General features: G+C 44.2%; 1 protein-coding gene and 1 long non-coding RNA gene across 2 annotated transcripts in view; one reads left to right on the top strand and one right to left on the bottom strand.

The window, feature by feature from the left end:
- LOC136149285 (uncharacterized) overlaps positions 1-6,728 on the top strand; it is a 21,944-nt gene extending 15,216 nt beyond the window's left edge. Inside the window, exons 2-3 of the long non-coding RNA XR_010659654.1 lie at positions 6,117-6,154; positions 6,612-6,728. This is a non-coding gene — a long non-coding RNA (uncharacterized lncRNA). The remainder of the gene's footprint in view (positions 1-6,116; positions 6,155-6,611) is intronic.
- The window catches only part of TEKT1 (tektin 1), a 16,315-nt gene extending 3,515 nt beyond the window's left edge, over positions 1-12,800 (bottom strand). The window contains exons 1-6 of the mRNA XM_065909436.1: positions 12,730-12,800; positions 10,842-11,048; positions 9,118-9,283; positions 6,676-6,804; positions 5,998-6,141; positions 3,478-3,700 (exon numbers count right to left, since the gene is read on the bottom strand). Coding sequence (XP_065765508.1) covers positions 3,478-3,700; positions 5,998-6,141; positions 6,676-6,804; positions 9,118-9,283; positions 10,842-11,031 — 852 coding nt within the window. The 5' untranslated portion in view covers positions 11,032-11,048; positions 12,730-12,800. The remainder of the gene's footprint in view (positions 1-3,477; positions 3,701-5,997; positions 6,142-6,675; positions 6,805-9,117; positions 9,284-10,841; positions 11,049-12,729) is intronic.

The following is a 12,800-nucleotide window of genomic DNA, read 5'->3' as shown; positions in this document are numbered from 1 at the left end:
AGCAGTAAAATGGTTTAGCAGTGGTAAAATGTTCTTGTGGCTTATTTTAGCTTGGGGCCAAGATTAAAATTTTTCTGAACAAGAACAACCTCTGTTATCAAACATGGAGTGGCTTGGGAAGTTCATTTTTGCTGCACATTTAAAAATATTTCAAACTGAGTCAACCTAAAATCGCAAGGCAAGACAGCCCTTTCATACACTGGCTGCGATAAATTCATTTCAACAACTGACATGATTTGCGTCACAAGTAGAATCAAGTTGCTTTATTTGCTTCTTGTGCTGCCAAAAGTTAAAACATGAAGTAAGATCTCCATTCCCCTACACATTTGCCAAAGAAACATTTTTCCAAGTTCTGGAAAATTTTTTTTTTTGGACGTCAAAGCAAGTGCAAAGGAAATTTCCATACTTCAAAATTCACTTAACTGTGCAGTTAAGAGCTTCTAACTACTCTTCGACTGGGAGTGATTAATCTGATATGTAATGAAGTACTAAAAGGCAAATAATGTACCAGGAGAACAATTTAACAGGATTCTATAAAGGTCTTCCAAGCAGTGAGCGTGTTCAATTAAAATCATATGCTCATAGATGGCTATGTCTACTTGGCAGTGCCTATCCAAATGAATGGATACTTTCAAAGATGAAATATACAAAAATCTCATTACAGGTCAGCATTAACAGGTGAACCTCTGAAATAGTTTTGGTAGAAAATACTAACTTTGAACCCCAACAAAGTAAATTGCTTTTTCCCCCCAAAAGAATCAATCCCCTTTTTCTCACCAGAAGATCTGTAAAAACAACACCCAGTTATAATTATTTATACTTTTAATTTTGGCCAATAAAGAATTTGTGGAAATTTGTTTTCTTATTATATTAATATCTATGTAATATCCTTGATCTTGCGTCTTGGCCTACAGAAACAAAAATATTTACCCTCTGACCCTTTATAGAAAAATGTTGCTGACTCATTAAGGTAACTGAAGCCCTGGGTTAGATTAAACATTCTTGTACTAAATTCTAAGTATAGCTGGAGTTAAAATACGTTTCGTTCAATACGGAAATAATTGTGTCACTGAAATCAAAACGGGAGCCACCCTACGCTTTGATTTGAAGGTCGTCTCCTCAGTTTGTCAAGTTTCTTCGTGACCACGGAGGTTTCTGACCAGACGATAAGCAGGTAGAGACTTCTCTCATAGAGCTGGGTCCCTATCTCCAGATGGGGTCAGGGAACCTCACCTGATTTGTTTGAGTCCATCATTCCGGCCTGCCCAGACCATTTTTCTAAAAAGCTAGGTATTACTTTTCATTTTTATTTCATTTTCATTGGACTGTGCTGGATCTTAGTTGCGACATGCGGGATCTTTAGTTGTGGCACATGAACTCTTAATTAAGGCAGCATCTAGTTCATTGACCAGGGATGGAACCCGGGTCCTCTGCATTGGGAGTGCAGAGTCTTAGCCACTGGGCCACCAGGGAAGTCCCAGGTGCTCACTTTAGATGTGGCTTCCAAGACCTCAGCCCCACAGCCCCCAGCTCCTGCAAGGATCTCCTCTGGTAGGACGGGGCTTCTCACAGGCCTCTGCAAAGACTGGCCTCTTGCCTTTTTTATTACAGCGGATTCTTCCAACCTCTGCCTTCCTATCGCAGATCCATCTTTTGAGGCCTGGACTAAGTTCTTACTACACCAGGAAGCCTCTTGACTATATTTGGCTATGTTTATCATTGTTACTATTATGGTTGTTGTTGTTACTATTATTAGTAGCAGCAGCCAATTAAAAAAAAAAAAAAACATTTATTTTTATTTAATTTGCTGCACCAGGTCTTAGTTGTTGCATGTGGGATCTGGTTTCCCTGACCAGGGATTGAACCTGCATTCCCTACTTTGGGAGCACAGAGTCTTAGCCACTGGACCACCACAGAAGTTGCAGCAGTGTAAAGAACCTGCCTGCCAGTGCAGGTGACATTAGAGATGCGGGTTTGATCCTTGGGTCGGGAAGACCCCCGGAAGAGGGCATGGCAACCCACTCCAGTATTCTTGCCTGGAGAATCCCATGGACAGGGGAGCCTGGTAGGCTACAGTTCATGGGGTTGCAAAGAGTCGGACACGACTGAACAACTTAAACACACGCGCACACGCACACATGCGCGCGCACGTGCATGCGACTTCAGAGTCAGAAAGAATGTCTAAGAGCATACAGTGCATCTCCGTGCTCCACAAAGGAGGAACTCAGGCCTGAAGCAGGGAGACAGCCTGTTCTTTGCAACAGTAAGTGACAAAGGAGGCCCAGAGCAGCGCCAAGGCCTCCCCAGTCCTCCAACGTCCAAAGCCTGCTGCCGAGACGGAGAGAGGTGAATGATATTTACTCCTTAGCACCCAGGAATACCAGACCACCTGCCCTGCCTCTTGAGAAATCTGTATGCAGGTCAGGAAGCAACAGTTAGAACTGGACATGGAACAACAGACTGGTTCCAAATAGGAAAAGGAGTACGTCAAGGCTGTATATTGTCACCCTGCTTATTTAACTTCTATGCAGAGTACATCATGAGAAACACTGGCCTGGTGGAAGCACAAGCTGGAATCAAGATTGCTGGGAGAAATATCAATAACCTCAGATATGCAGATGACACCACCCTTATGGCAGAAAGTGAAGAAGAACTAAAGAGCCTACTGATGAAGGTAAAAGAGGAGAGTGAAAAAGTTGGCTTAAAGCTCAACATTCAGAAAACTAAGATCATGGCATCCAGTCCCATCACTTCATGGCAAATAGATGGGGAAACAGTGGAAACAGTGGCTGACTTTATTTTTCTGGGCTCCAAAATCACTGCAGATGGTGATTGCAGCCATGAAATTAAAAGATGCTTACTCCTTGGAAGGAAAGTTATGACCAACCTAGAGAGCATATTAAAAAGCAGAGATATTACTTTGTCAACAAAGGTCTGTCTAGTCAAGGCTATGGTTTTTCCAGTAGTCATGTATGGATGTGAGAGTTCGACTGTAAAGAAAATTGAGCACAGAAGAATTGATGCTTTTGAAGTGTGGTGTTGGAGAAGACTCTTGAGAGTCCCTTGGACTGCAAGGAGATCCAACCACTCCATCCTAAAGGAGATCAGTCCTGGGTATTCATTGGAAAGACTGATATTGAAGCTGAAACTCCAATACTTTGGCCACCTGATGCAAAGAGCTGACTCATTTGAAAAGATCCTGATGCTGGGAAAGATTGAGGGCAGGAGGAAAAGGGGACGACAAATGAGGAGATGGTTGGATGGCATTACTGACTCGATGGACATGGGTTTGAGTGGACTCCTGGAGTTGGTGATGGACAGGGAGGCCTGGTGTGCTGCAGTTCACGGGGTCGCAAAGAGTCAGACACAACTGAGCGACTGAACTGAATGCAGGATCACAAGCCCTAAAGGCCATTCTAGGTTTCCAGAGTGAAACCTTCTGAACGAGTTCGTCCATAGTCCCTCCAGGAAGCTCACCTTGTCCAGATGAAGAGCCAGTTTGTCCCTGGCATCCTTGGTCTCCTTCAGCCCATTCTTGAAGGCGGTGTCCACCACATCACACTGCCTGCGCAGGTCATTGGCGGTCTGGGACAGGATTCGGTCCACCAGGGCCTTCAGCGTCAGGGAGTTGTTCCTCTGCTTGTCAGCCTTTTCCACGTTGGTGTTGGAGAAGTCTAGCCAGTCTTCCAGACTCACGGAGCTGAAACGGGACCCACGCACTCATTCATAGCATATCTGGACTTGGTATGGGGGTATGGGGAGGAGGACAAGGGACTGGAAACCAGTGGGAAGTTAGGCCTCTCTCCACCACTGGAAGCACCTAGAACATTTCCCATCTCTAAACAGAGTGAATACTGGTCTGTCAGTGGCAATAGCTGCCACTCTAGGGAAATCTACTTACTCTCTGCCAGGCACTGGGTTGGCACTTTACAGACATTCTCTCATTTAATCCTCATGCTGGCCTAGTGAGGTGGCGTTCATGCCCCCATTTGAAAAATGTGGAAAAAAGAGGTTCATAAAGATGGAGTAACCTGGTCAACATCACACAGGTAGGGACAATGTAAGTATCAAAATAAATTATAGTAGTCACAAATTATAATGTGAGTATGTGTTCAGTTGCTAAATTGTGTCTAACTCTTTGTGACCCCGTGGACTGTAGCCTGCCAGGCTCCTCAGTCCATGTGGTTTTTCCCAGGCAGGAATACCGGAGTGGCTTGCCATTTCCTTCTCCAGGGGACCTTCCCAGACCAGGGATCGAACCCATTATCCTGCATTGGTAGGCAGATTCTTTACCACTGAGCTACCTGTGAAGCCCACAGATTATAATACACTGAAAAAAATAGGATAATCATGAGTGTATACTGAAATGCTATGAATAAAAGAATTGCTAGTTTGACAAGGAACTGCTTTATATAGCACTGAGGAGTCTCAAAATAATGTTGATTGGGAGATTCAACATTATGGAATGCTGTATATTTTGTCATATACTATATATATACTACATATATGACGAAATATACAACATTCAATATATAAGTATATGATGCTATTTAATAAATGCAGAAGCAGGCAGAACAAACCTATTAGAAGCCGGGAATGTGGTTCTTTTGGGGGGAGGGAAGAGGGGGCATTGATTAAGAGGGGGCGGGGTGGAGGTTTTGATGTTGGTGGTAACGTTTTATTTCTTGGCCTGGTTGCTGGTTACGTGGAGACTGTTTGCCACCTGGGGTGGTCCCTGGATGACCCCCTATGTCTCCTGGTGTTCACACCTTTGCACAGAGCCTTCCCCTTGAGTTGTGTGATGAACTCATTGACTCATTTCTCACGAATAGACGTGATGAGAGGTCATGTCTGAGATGAGATTGAAAGAAGGGAGACTATGGCTTCTCTCCTGGATGCCTTCTCTCTTTCGCCTCCTCTTAGATCAGCTGCCATGTCGAGCCTTCAGATGGGACCGCAGTCCCAGTTGACAGGTTGACTACAACCTGAAGAGAGGTAAGCCAGAGGCGCCCAGCTGAGTGATGCCTGGGCTCCTGACCCACAGAAGCTGGGAGATAACACGCTTGTTGTTTTACAGCTGCTAAGTTTGGGGGTAACTTGGTAACAGCAAAAGATAACTAAAATGATGATAATTCTTTAAACCATTGATTATTATTTGTGCAATTTTCATTCTTTTCTGTTGTTTGTTTGTTTTGGCTTGTGGGATCTTAGTTCCCAAAAGAGAGGTTGAACCTGGGCCCGGGTAGTGAAAGCGCTGTCCCAATCACTGGACCAGGAAATTCTTATGCAGTTTTCTGTATGTATGATTTACTTTAAAAAAGGAATTCCTGTGCAGTTTTCTGTATGTGTGTTTTACTTTAAAAATGAATGTTTTAAAAATTAGAATGAGTTAGGTCTGTGATGTAATATTACTTGAAAAATGTAAATCAGATGTTATAGAAAAGGTAAAGAGTATAATCTCATTTTTGTTACAAAACGATTTGTGTACGTGAGTATATGTGTATGTTTTGTATGAACATACAGGAAACACTGGCTGTCTCAGGGAAACTATTAACTTGCTCTTTATACGTTTTCAAATTCTTCTACTTGTTAAAAATGCAAATAGGTAAATGAATAAATTTGAGAGGTTTTAAGATTTTATTTCAGGGACTTCCCTGGTAGTCCAGTGATTAAGACTCTATGTTTCCACTGCAGGGGGCACAAGTTCCAGCCCTGGTCGGGGAACTAAAATCCTGCACCCCACAAAGTACAGCCCCCAGATTTTTTTTAACATCAGACTTTCTTAAAGTGGGGCCTAGCCTGGAAGACTGAGGTACCCCTGGGCCCTGTAGCGTAGTCACTGCTCAGCGCCTGCCTTTGCCTGAAACCTGCCTCTTCCCAGCTCCCAGCCTAAGGTCAGAATGATGTCCTAGGTCCTGCTGGCCTCTCCAAGAAGCACTGGGACATCACACAGTGGGGAGAAGGACAGTGTGGCCAGGCCAGCAGGGACTCACTCACTTTGGTTCAACCCTCACGACGTTCTCAGAATACTTGATGTTTGGTGAGTTGTTGTTGAGTGAGAAGCAGATATCATCAATGGTTATGGCTGTAAACTTGTCCCTCAAATCCTTTTCCAGATTGTACTTGGCAGAGCGGTTCAGCCTGAAGGGAGAAGGTAAATTGGGTTTCTTCCTCTGGAATGCCCAAGTGGCACCTATGTCAGGTTTTTGGGAGACCCTGGAAAATGAAGCTAGTCTAGTGCAACACGGCGGCACTTCCTCCCACCCTCTCATCCACTCAACACACACACACACACACACACACACGCACGCCATTAATGCCTGGTGACCAATTAACGTATCCAGGCCTGGACTTTGAAATCCTCCTTTCAACTGTGACCTTTTCTGATGTCACTGTGGCATCCTGTTTGTGAGAGGTGAGCCTGGGCAGGAAATGGCTCCAGGGTCCTCCAGTTTCTAATCAGGGATGAAATTCTGCAGCATCCCAGCCCATCACCAGAAAGCGACTGTCAGGCATGAGAGGTGGTCCAGGTCTCATTCTGAGTGTTCCCTGGCCACCTTGGGGGCATGGAGAGTGCTTGTAGGATGTTAACTCCATTCTTCCTGTTCCAGGGAGCACGGTCTTGCTGGGCACAGCTTTTCCTAGATACGCCGAGTGGAGACGCAGGGGCGGTACCTGATTTGCTCGGATGTCTCCTCCAGGGTGCGGGTCAGGAGGGCTATTACTCCCCGGATGATCTCATGTTCCTTGATCAGCTCCTGTTCCACCTCATCATGGACCAGGTCAATGCCAACCCGCTTCTCCCTGGCCAGGAGAAAAATGGACGGTCATCCCATGCGCGGAGGGAGACAACTCAAAACTTGCTGACTTTTAAAACTATCAAGACAATAGCACCCCATCCATCTGGATGATGTGACAGGGGATGTACATTGAAAGTGAAAGTGTTAGTCACTTAAACGTGTCTGACTGTTTGTGACCCCATAGACTGTAGCCCACCAGACTCCTCTGTTCATGGGATTTCCCAGGTAAGCATACTGGAACGGATAGCCATTCCCTTCTCCAGGGGAATCTTCCCAACTCAGGGATTGAACCTGGTTTCCTGCACTGCAGGCAGATTCTTTACCATCTGAGCCACTGGGATATACATTAGTTGGTGTCTATTTGACTTCAAAATATCCAAAACACAAAGAAGAAAAATGAATCAGTGATTGGTCACTTGGTCTGAAAAATGCCAGCTGGACATTTTTGCCTCAATTTTGCCATCAATTCAGAAGGCTTTTCCTGCTTACCTATTTATTGGAAAGATTGTCTTTTGACTTAGAATTTTAAAGACATATGTTTTCTTCCTTGAGCCCAGTCTTGTTTTTTAACAAGGGTTGAATTGAAAAAGATGCTTTATAATAATAGTAATAATGATAATGTCAAAATCAATAATACTCCACCACTGAGCATTTACCATGAGACACGCACTGTACTGAGCTTTTCATGTGAAAATTCATTCTCATATAACCTTTCAATTACAGGTGAGGAAACTGAGTTTCAGAGAGATTACAGAACCTGTGTCACAGAATGGGGCAATACACATGCTTTTAACCACTTCCTCCCAAAATTGATTGGTCACTATCTGATAGTTTGTTCTTTTCCACCTGCCTGATGGTGCTTACGAGGAAGGCTCCATCACTTACCTGTGTGGGTGCCTGTGTGGGCTCAGGCACATTGTATAATTTATCTGTTCCTTGGTTTCTTCTTCTGTAAAACGGGTATAACTATCAGTATTTCCTAGGGTTGTGGCAAGGAGCCAAAAAGAGATATGAAAGCAGGCAGCGTGGGACCTGGTACAGAGTAGCATGTACTCAATCCCCTTAGCAACATCTACATCCTAATCACCCTTAGGTGTGGACTTGAGCCAACTGGATGTTGGCTTCTTTGATCACCTGGTACTCTCCTTTGCTTTACCAGCTCTCTAAATCTGGCCGAGTTGCTGCCTGGTTGCTGCAGAGGGTCCTGGTGAAGCTCACTGAGGCAACAGGACTTTCTGAGGAGGAGGAACAGAGTGGACAGTGCCACAGTGCAAGCAGCTCAACACCCCAAGTGCATCCCACTGTTGGGGATGAGATGCAGAACTGGATGGAGAGCTCACTGGGGGCCCAACCATGATGAACCTTGTTTTTGAAGCTAAGAAGTTTGAACTTGAACTTGAAGGAGTTAGGGCATAGGGTGGTAATGAAGGGATTTTAAAGATGGGGAGTGACCTGGAAAGATCTGCATTGGGGAAAGTTCACATAATAGCCAGTGTAGACGATGCACTCGATTGGAAGGGGCTATGCTGGCAGCAACAAGACTTGTTAGGGTGTTCCAGAAGATTTATGGGGATCAGGTCTGTGAATCAGAATCACCCCAAAGCAGAGAGGAGCATCCTGCTCATAGTACTTACATGAGGGAAATTATAGTAAAAAGGTACATTAGCACAGTGTTCTCTGGATTATGAAGTGCTTCCATGTGCTCTGTGTATGGGAGCAGGCAGGCTTGTCCTCTAGCAATTGTATCTGCTTCGTCTGCCCAAAATAAAAACCACCATTTCTCAGTTTCTATTGATGTGGCCATGTGACTGAGCTCTGGTCAATGAGACACAAGTAGAAATGGTGAATGTGAAACCCTAATTATTCCTACTTGTTGGAATGTAGATATAATGGCTGGCACTCTAGTTGCCAACTTGAATCACGAGGTAACCTTGGGAGTGAAAACCAAACACAGAGAGCAACCAGATTAAAAAGGCCTGGAAGCCTGACACTGTGGCATACTATGCCAACCCTGAACTAGCTCCAGATTCCTTAAATGTGAGAGGAAATAGTTCAATGTTATTTTGCCCCTTTCTGATTATCCACAGCCAAACCTAGTTCTAACTTATATTGAAGTTAGTTAAGAGCAGAGTTTAGACATGAACCAAGTCCAGGGCTCCTTCTGCTGCCCAGCACCATGAGTAAGCTGAGATAATTCCAGGCTCTAAAAGAACACATGCTTATTTCTTTCATTCTAACCCACCACCAAGCACAGTTGGTTTTTACTACTCAACATCTCATTTCCCAAAAGATTCATTAGAGGAACCATCCCTCCTACCTGTATTCCAAGCATTTCTCTGTGATGCGCAAGGGCTCTTTAAAGCTCTCGAGGGCTCTCTCCAGTCTGGTCTGATAGAGGAGTAGGTCTTCAGTTGCATACACCAGCTGCTCAAGTTTGTCATCTAACTCCTTCTTCCAGAACCTGACTTCCTCAAGTCTCTGTTCTGAAGCACATAGAGAAGTCACTCCAGGATGAATCTATTCCCAGTGCAGTCAACTCTTAGATCAGAAACTTGAAGACTATTGTGAAACTACCGAGATACTTTCTTTCCTTCTCAGAATGGTGCTACGTGGGCTATCTATACATCTTTGTGTTTATTAGAATGGAAGGAGGGAGGGAAGGAGGAAGGAAGGAAAAAGAACATATTTCTTCTTATATTCAACATCAAAGTAATCCAAAGATCATTCTACACTCATTAACTCCAATTCCTCCAGGCACCCTGTTTGAAATAATTTTTAATTTTGTCAAAGACACAAACGTATATTGTTTGAAAAGTCTCTGGGTGTCACTTTGAAATTGTGTTCGTAGGAATGGGATTGTCAAGAGAGCATTACTCTTTCTTTAAGATTTAGCTTAGGACTTCCCTGCTGGTCCAGCGGTAAAGAATCTGCCTGCCAATGCAGGGGACACGAGCTCGATCCCTGGTCTGGGAAGATTCCATATGCTTTGGAGCAACTAAGCCCATGTGCCACAACTACTGAGCCTGCACTCCAGAGCCGGGGCTCCACAAGAGAAGCCATCACAATGAGAAGTCTGCACATCACAACAAAGAGTTGCCCCCACTCACTGCAACTAGAGAAAGCTGGAGTACAGCTATGAAGACTCAGCACAGCCAAAAATAAAAATTAATAAATATTAAAAAAAGACTCAGCACAAATATTCCTCTTTAGGATGTCTTTTCCAACTCTCCAGTGTCTACTCCACCTTCACTTCTGTGCCCCTTCCCACAGCACCTATCTAGTTATATTCTGACTAACAATTTTTGTTTCTTTCTCCTCCTCAATGTGAGAGCCCCTTAAAAACAGAGGCTCTGATATCCCTGTGATATCCACAGTGCTTAGTCCATGGATGCTCTTAGATGCTTAACAGATATATATCATATCAATAAAAGGATGACTGCAAATCAGACTGGGTTACCATGTCTCTTGTTGTTGTTCAGTCAATCAGTAGGGTCTGACTCTTTGCGACCCCATGGACTGCAGCACGCCAGGCTTCCCTGTCCTTCACCATCTCCTGGAGCTTGCTCAAACTCATGTCTATTGAGTTGTTGATGCCATCCAAACATCTCGTCCTCTGTCATACCCTTCTCCTCCTGCCTTCAAATTTTCCCACCATCAGGGTCTTTTCTAATGAGTCAGCTCTTCTCATCAGCTGGCCAAAATACTAGAGCTTCAGCTTCAGCATCAGTCCTTCCAGTGAATATTCATGGTTGATTTCTTTAGGGATTGACTGGTTTGATTTCCTTGCAGTCCAAGGGACTCTCAAGAAATTGCACAGTCCAAGGCACAGTATAAGAGACTCTCCCTTTCTTCTCCAACACCACAGTTCAAAAGCATCAAAAGCATGTCTCTTAGGGCAATGAACTTAAAAGACAGAACCTGGAGAATACATGTTTCTCTCTAATATTTCAAGATAATACACTGCCACTCCTGAATAAGAAATGCCTGACAATACAGTATCATTCAAACATGTTTACAAACAGAGCAAGCGTGTTATCTTACCTAGTTTCTTATTCACGTCGCTTTGAGATTTTCTTGTGGTCTTTTCAATTTCATCCACAAGTCTCTGGCTTTCTGCTACCAGGCGTTCAGACCGGGACCTTTGGGCTTCGGCTCTGTGGTACTGGTTTTTGTTGGCAATTTGCCACTCTGCGCGCAAGAACTTGGGTGGCTGTTGTAGTAGTTTGGCCATTTGAAGTTTCCAATGTCCTGCTCAAAAGAAGATTTTTTTTTTTTTAGATTCACTGAAAGCAAGTGGTCTTGTTTTTAAAGTCAGTTCTTATTAAAGTGTGACATTCATACTAAAGAGTGCACACACCATAATCTGCACACAAAATGAAAAACTCAGTATATCCAGCACCCAAATCAAGAAATAAACATTACCAGCACCTCATGCCTTGTTCTGGCCACTATTCTTCACCCCAGCCCCACACAGTAACCACTATTCCATTTTTTTTTCACTATTCCAATTTTTAATACTATACATTAGTTTTGATTTTTTGAACTTAATATAGAATCCCTAAGTACTCTTTTTTCCTATATACTCTTTTATCTGACTTCTTAACAAACAGCATTATGTTTGTAAGATTTATCGGGATTGTTCATATAGTTGTAGTTTGTTCATTCTCATTGCTGTGTAGTATACCTTTACATCACAATTTCTCTCTCTCTTTTTACTGTTTATGGATATTTGAGTTTTCAGTTTGGGGTTATTATGAGAATGCTGTGAATATTCACATTTAGAGAGAATGTGTATTTTGGTGAACACATGCATGCATTTTTAGAACTCATTTGAACTGCTAGGTTATAGGGCAGTGTTCTGTTTTAGTAGCTATTGCCTAACAGATGAATCCAGGTGTGTTTTCTAAAAACAAAAAGAGCAAATGTGACATCTGTAAACTGACAACCAGGTACTGAGCCTATTCAGCAGATAACAGAACCAAAAGTTTCCCAGGACAAAGAACAGGAGAGAACGAGAAGAGGAACCCATGAAGAGGTAGCAGGCAGAGGCCAGCAGCAACAGAAAGACGAACATGTCTCCTCCTCCTCTGCACACATCAGGGCTTCCCTGATGGCTCAGATGATAAAGAATCCACCTGCAATGCAGGAGCCCTCGGTTCAATTCCTCGGTTGGGAAGATCCCCTGGAGAAGAGAATGGCAACCCACTCCTGTATTCTTGCCTGGAGAATCCCATAGATAGAGGAGCCTGACGGGCTACAGTCCATGGGGTCACAAAGAGTCGGACACAACTGAGTGACTAACACACACACACATGCATCTGCACACAGCTCTGACTGTGAGACCTGTCTTCCTCAGACAGGGCGGAAATTTGTCCCCACCCATGTGCATGTGTGCTAAATTGCGACTCTATGGACTGTAGCCCACCAGGCTCCTCTATCCATGGGATTCTCCAGGCAAGAATACTGGAATGGGTTGCATGCTGTCCTCTAGGGGATCTTCCCAACCCAGGGACTGAACCCTCCATCTTATGTCTTCTCCATTGGCAGGTGGGTTCTTCACCACTAGTGCCACCTGGGAAGCCCCATCCTCACCCAAAACATATGAATGCCTGCCCTTAAAGGCTTCTGAATCTCTGAAGGTTGGAACTGAAGTCAGATCTTGACCAGGCTGAGTCTTAGGCCTCGGCCCCCTCTGACAACATGGGGTCCCCTAATCCAGTCCATCCAATGGCCTCTGTCTGAGTGTGGGGCTCAACATTTAACCCCAGATTTCAGGATAAGTTTGAGTAGCCCCCAGAGAAATAGAAATTAAGGCTAAATGAGGTCGAAATTAAACCTAAATTTTGGCTGATTCCAATGGGCACAAGGCATTGGATAGGTCTGTGGACTGCAGTTAAGAGTTGGTGGGGTGGGGCCGAGGCTTACTTACCTCAGCGCCACAAAGAACTAGTTCACAACTTGGGGATGGGAGCCTCCTCACTCCAGCGGGAGCTCTGGGCC

Source organism: Muntiacus reevesi, chromosome 18 (assembly GCF_963930625.1).
Source record: "Muntiacus reevesi chromosome 18, mMunRee1.1, whole genome shotgun sequence".
In the NCBI taxonomy this organism is placed as follows: Eukaryota; Metazoa; Chordata; class Mammalia; order Artiodactyla; family Cervidae; genus Muntiacus; species Muntiacus reevesi.
The sequence above is the reverse complement of the archived record's forward strand: the minus strand, read 5'-3'. Positions and strand labels throughout refer to the sequence as shown.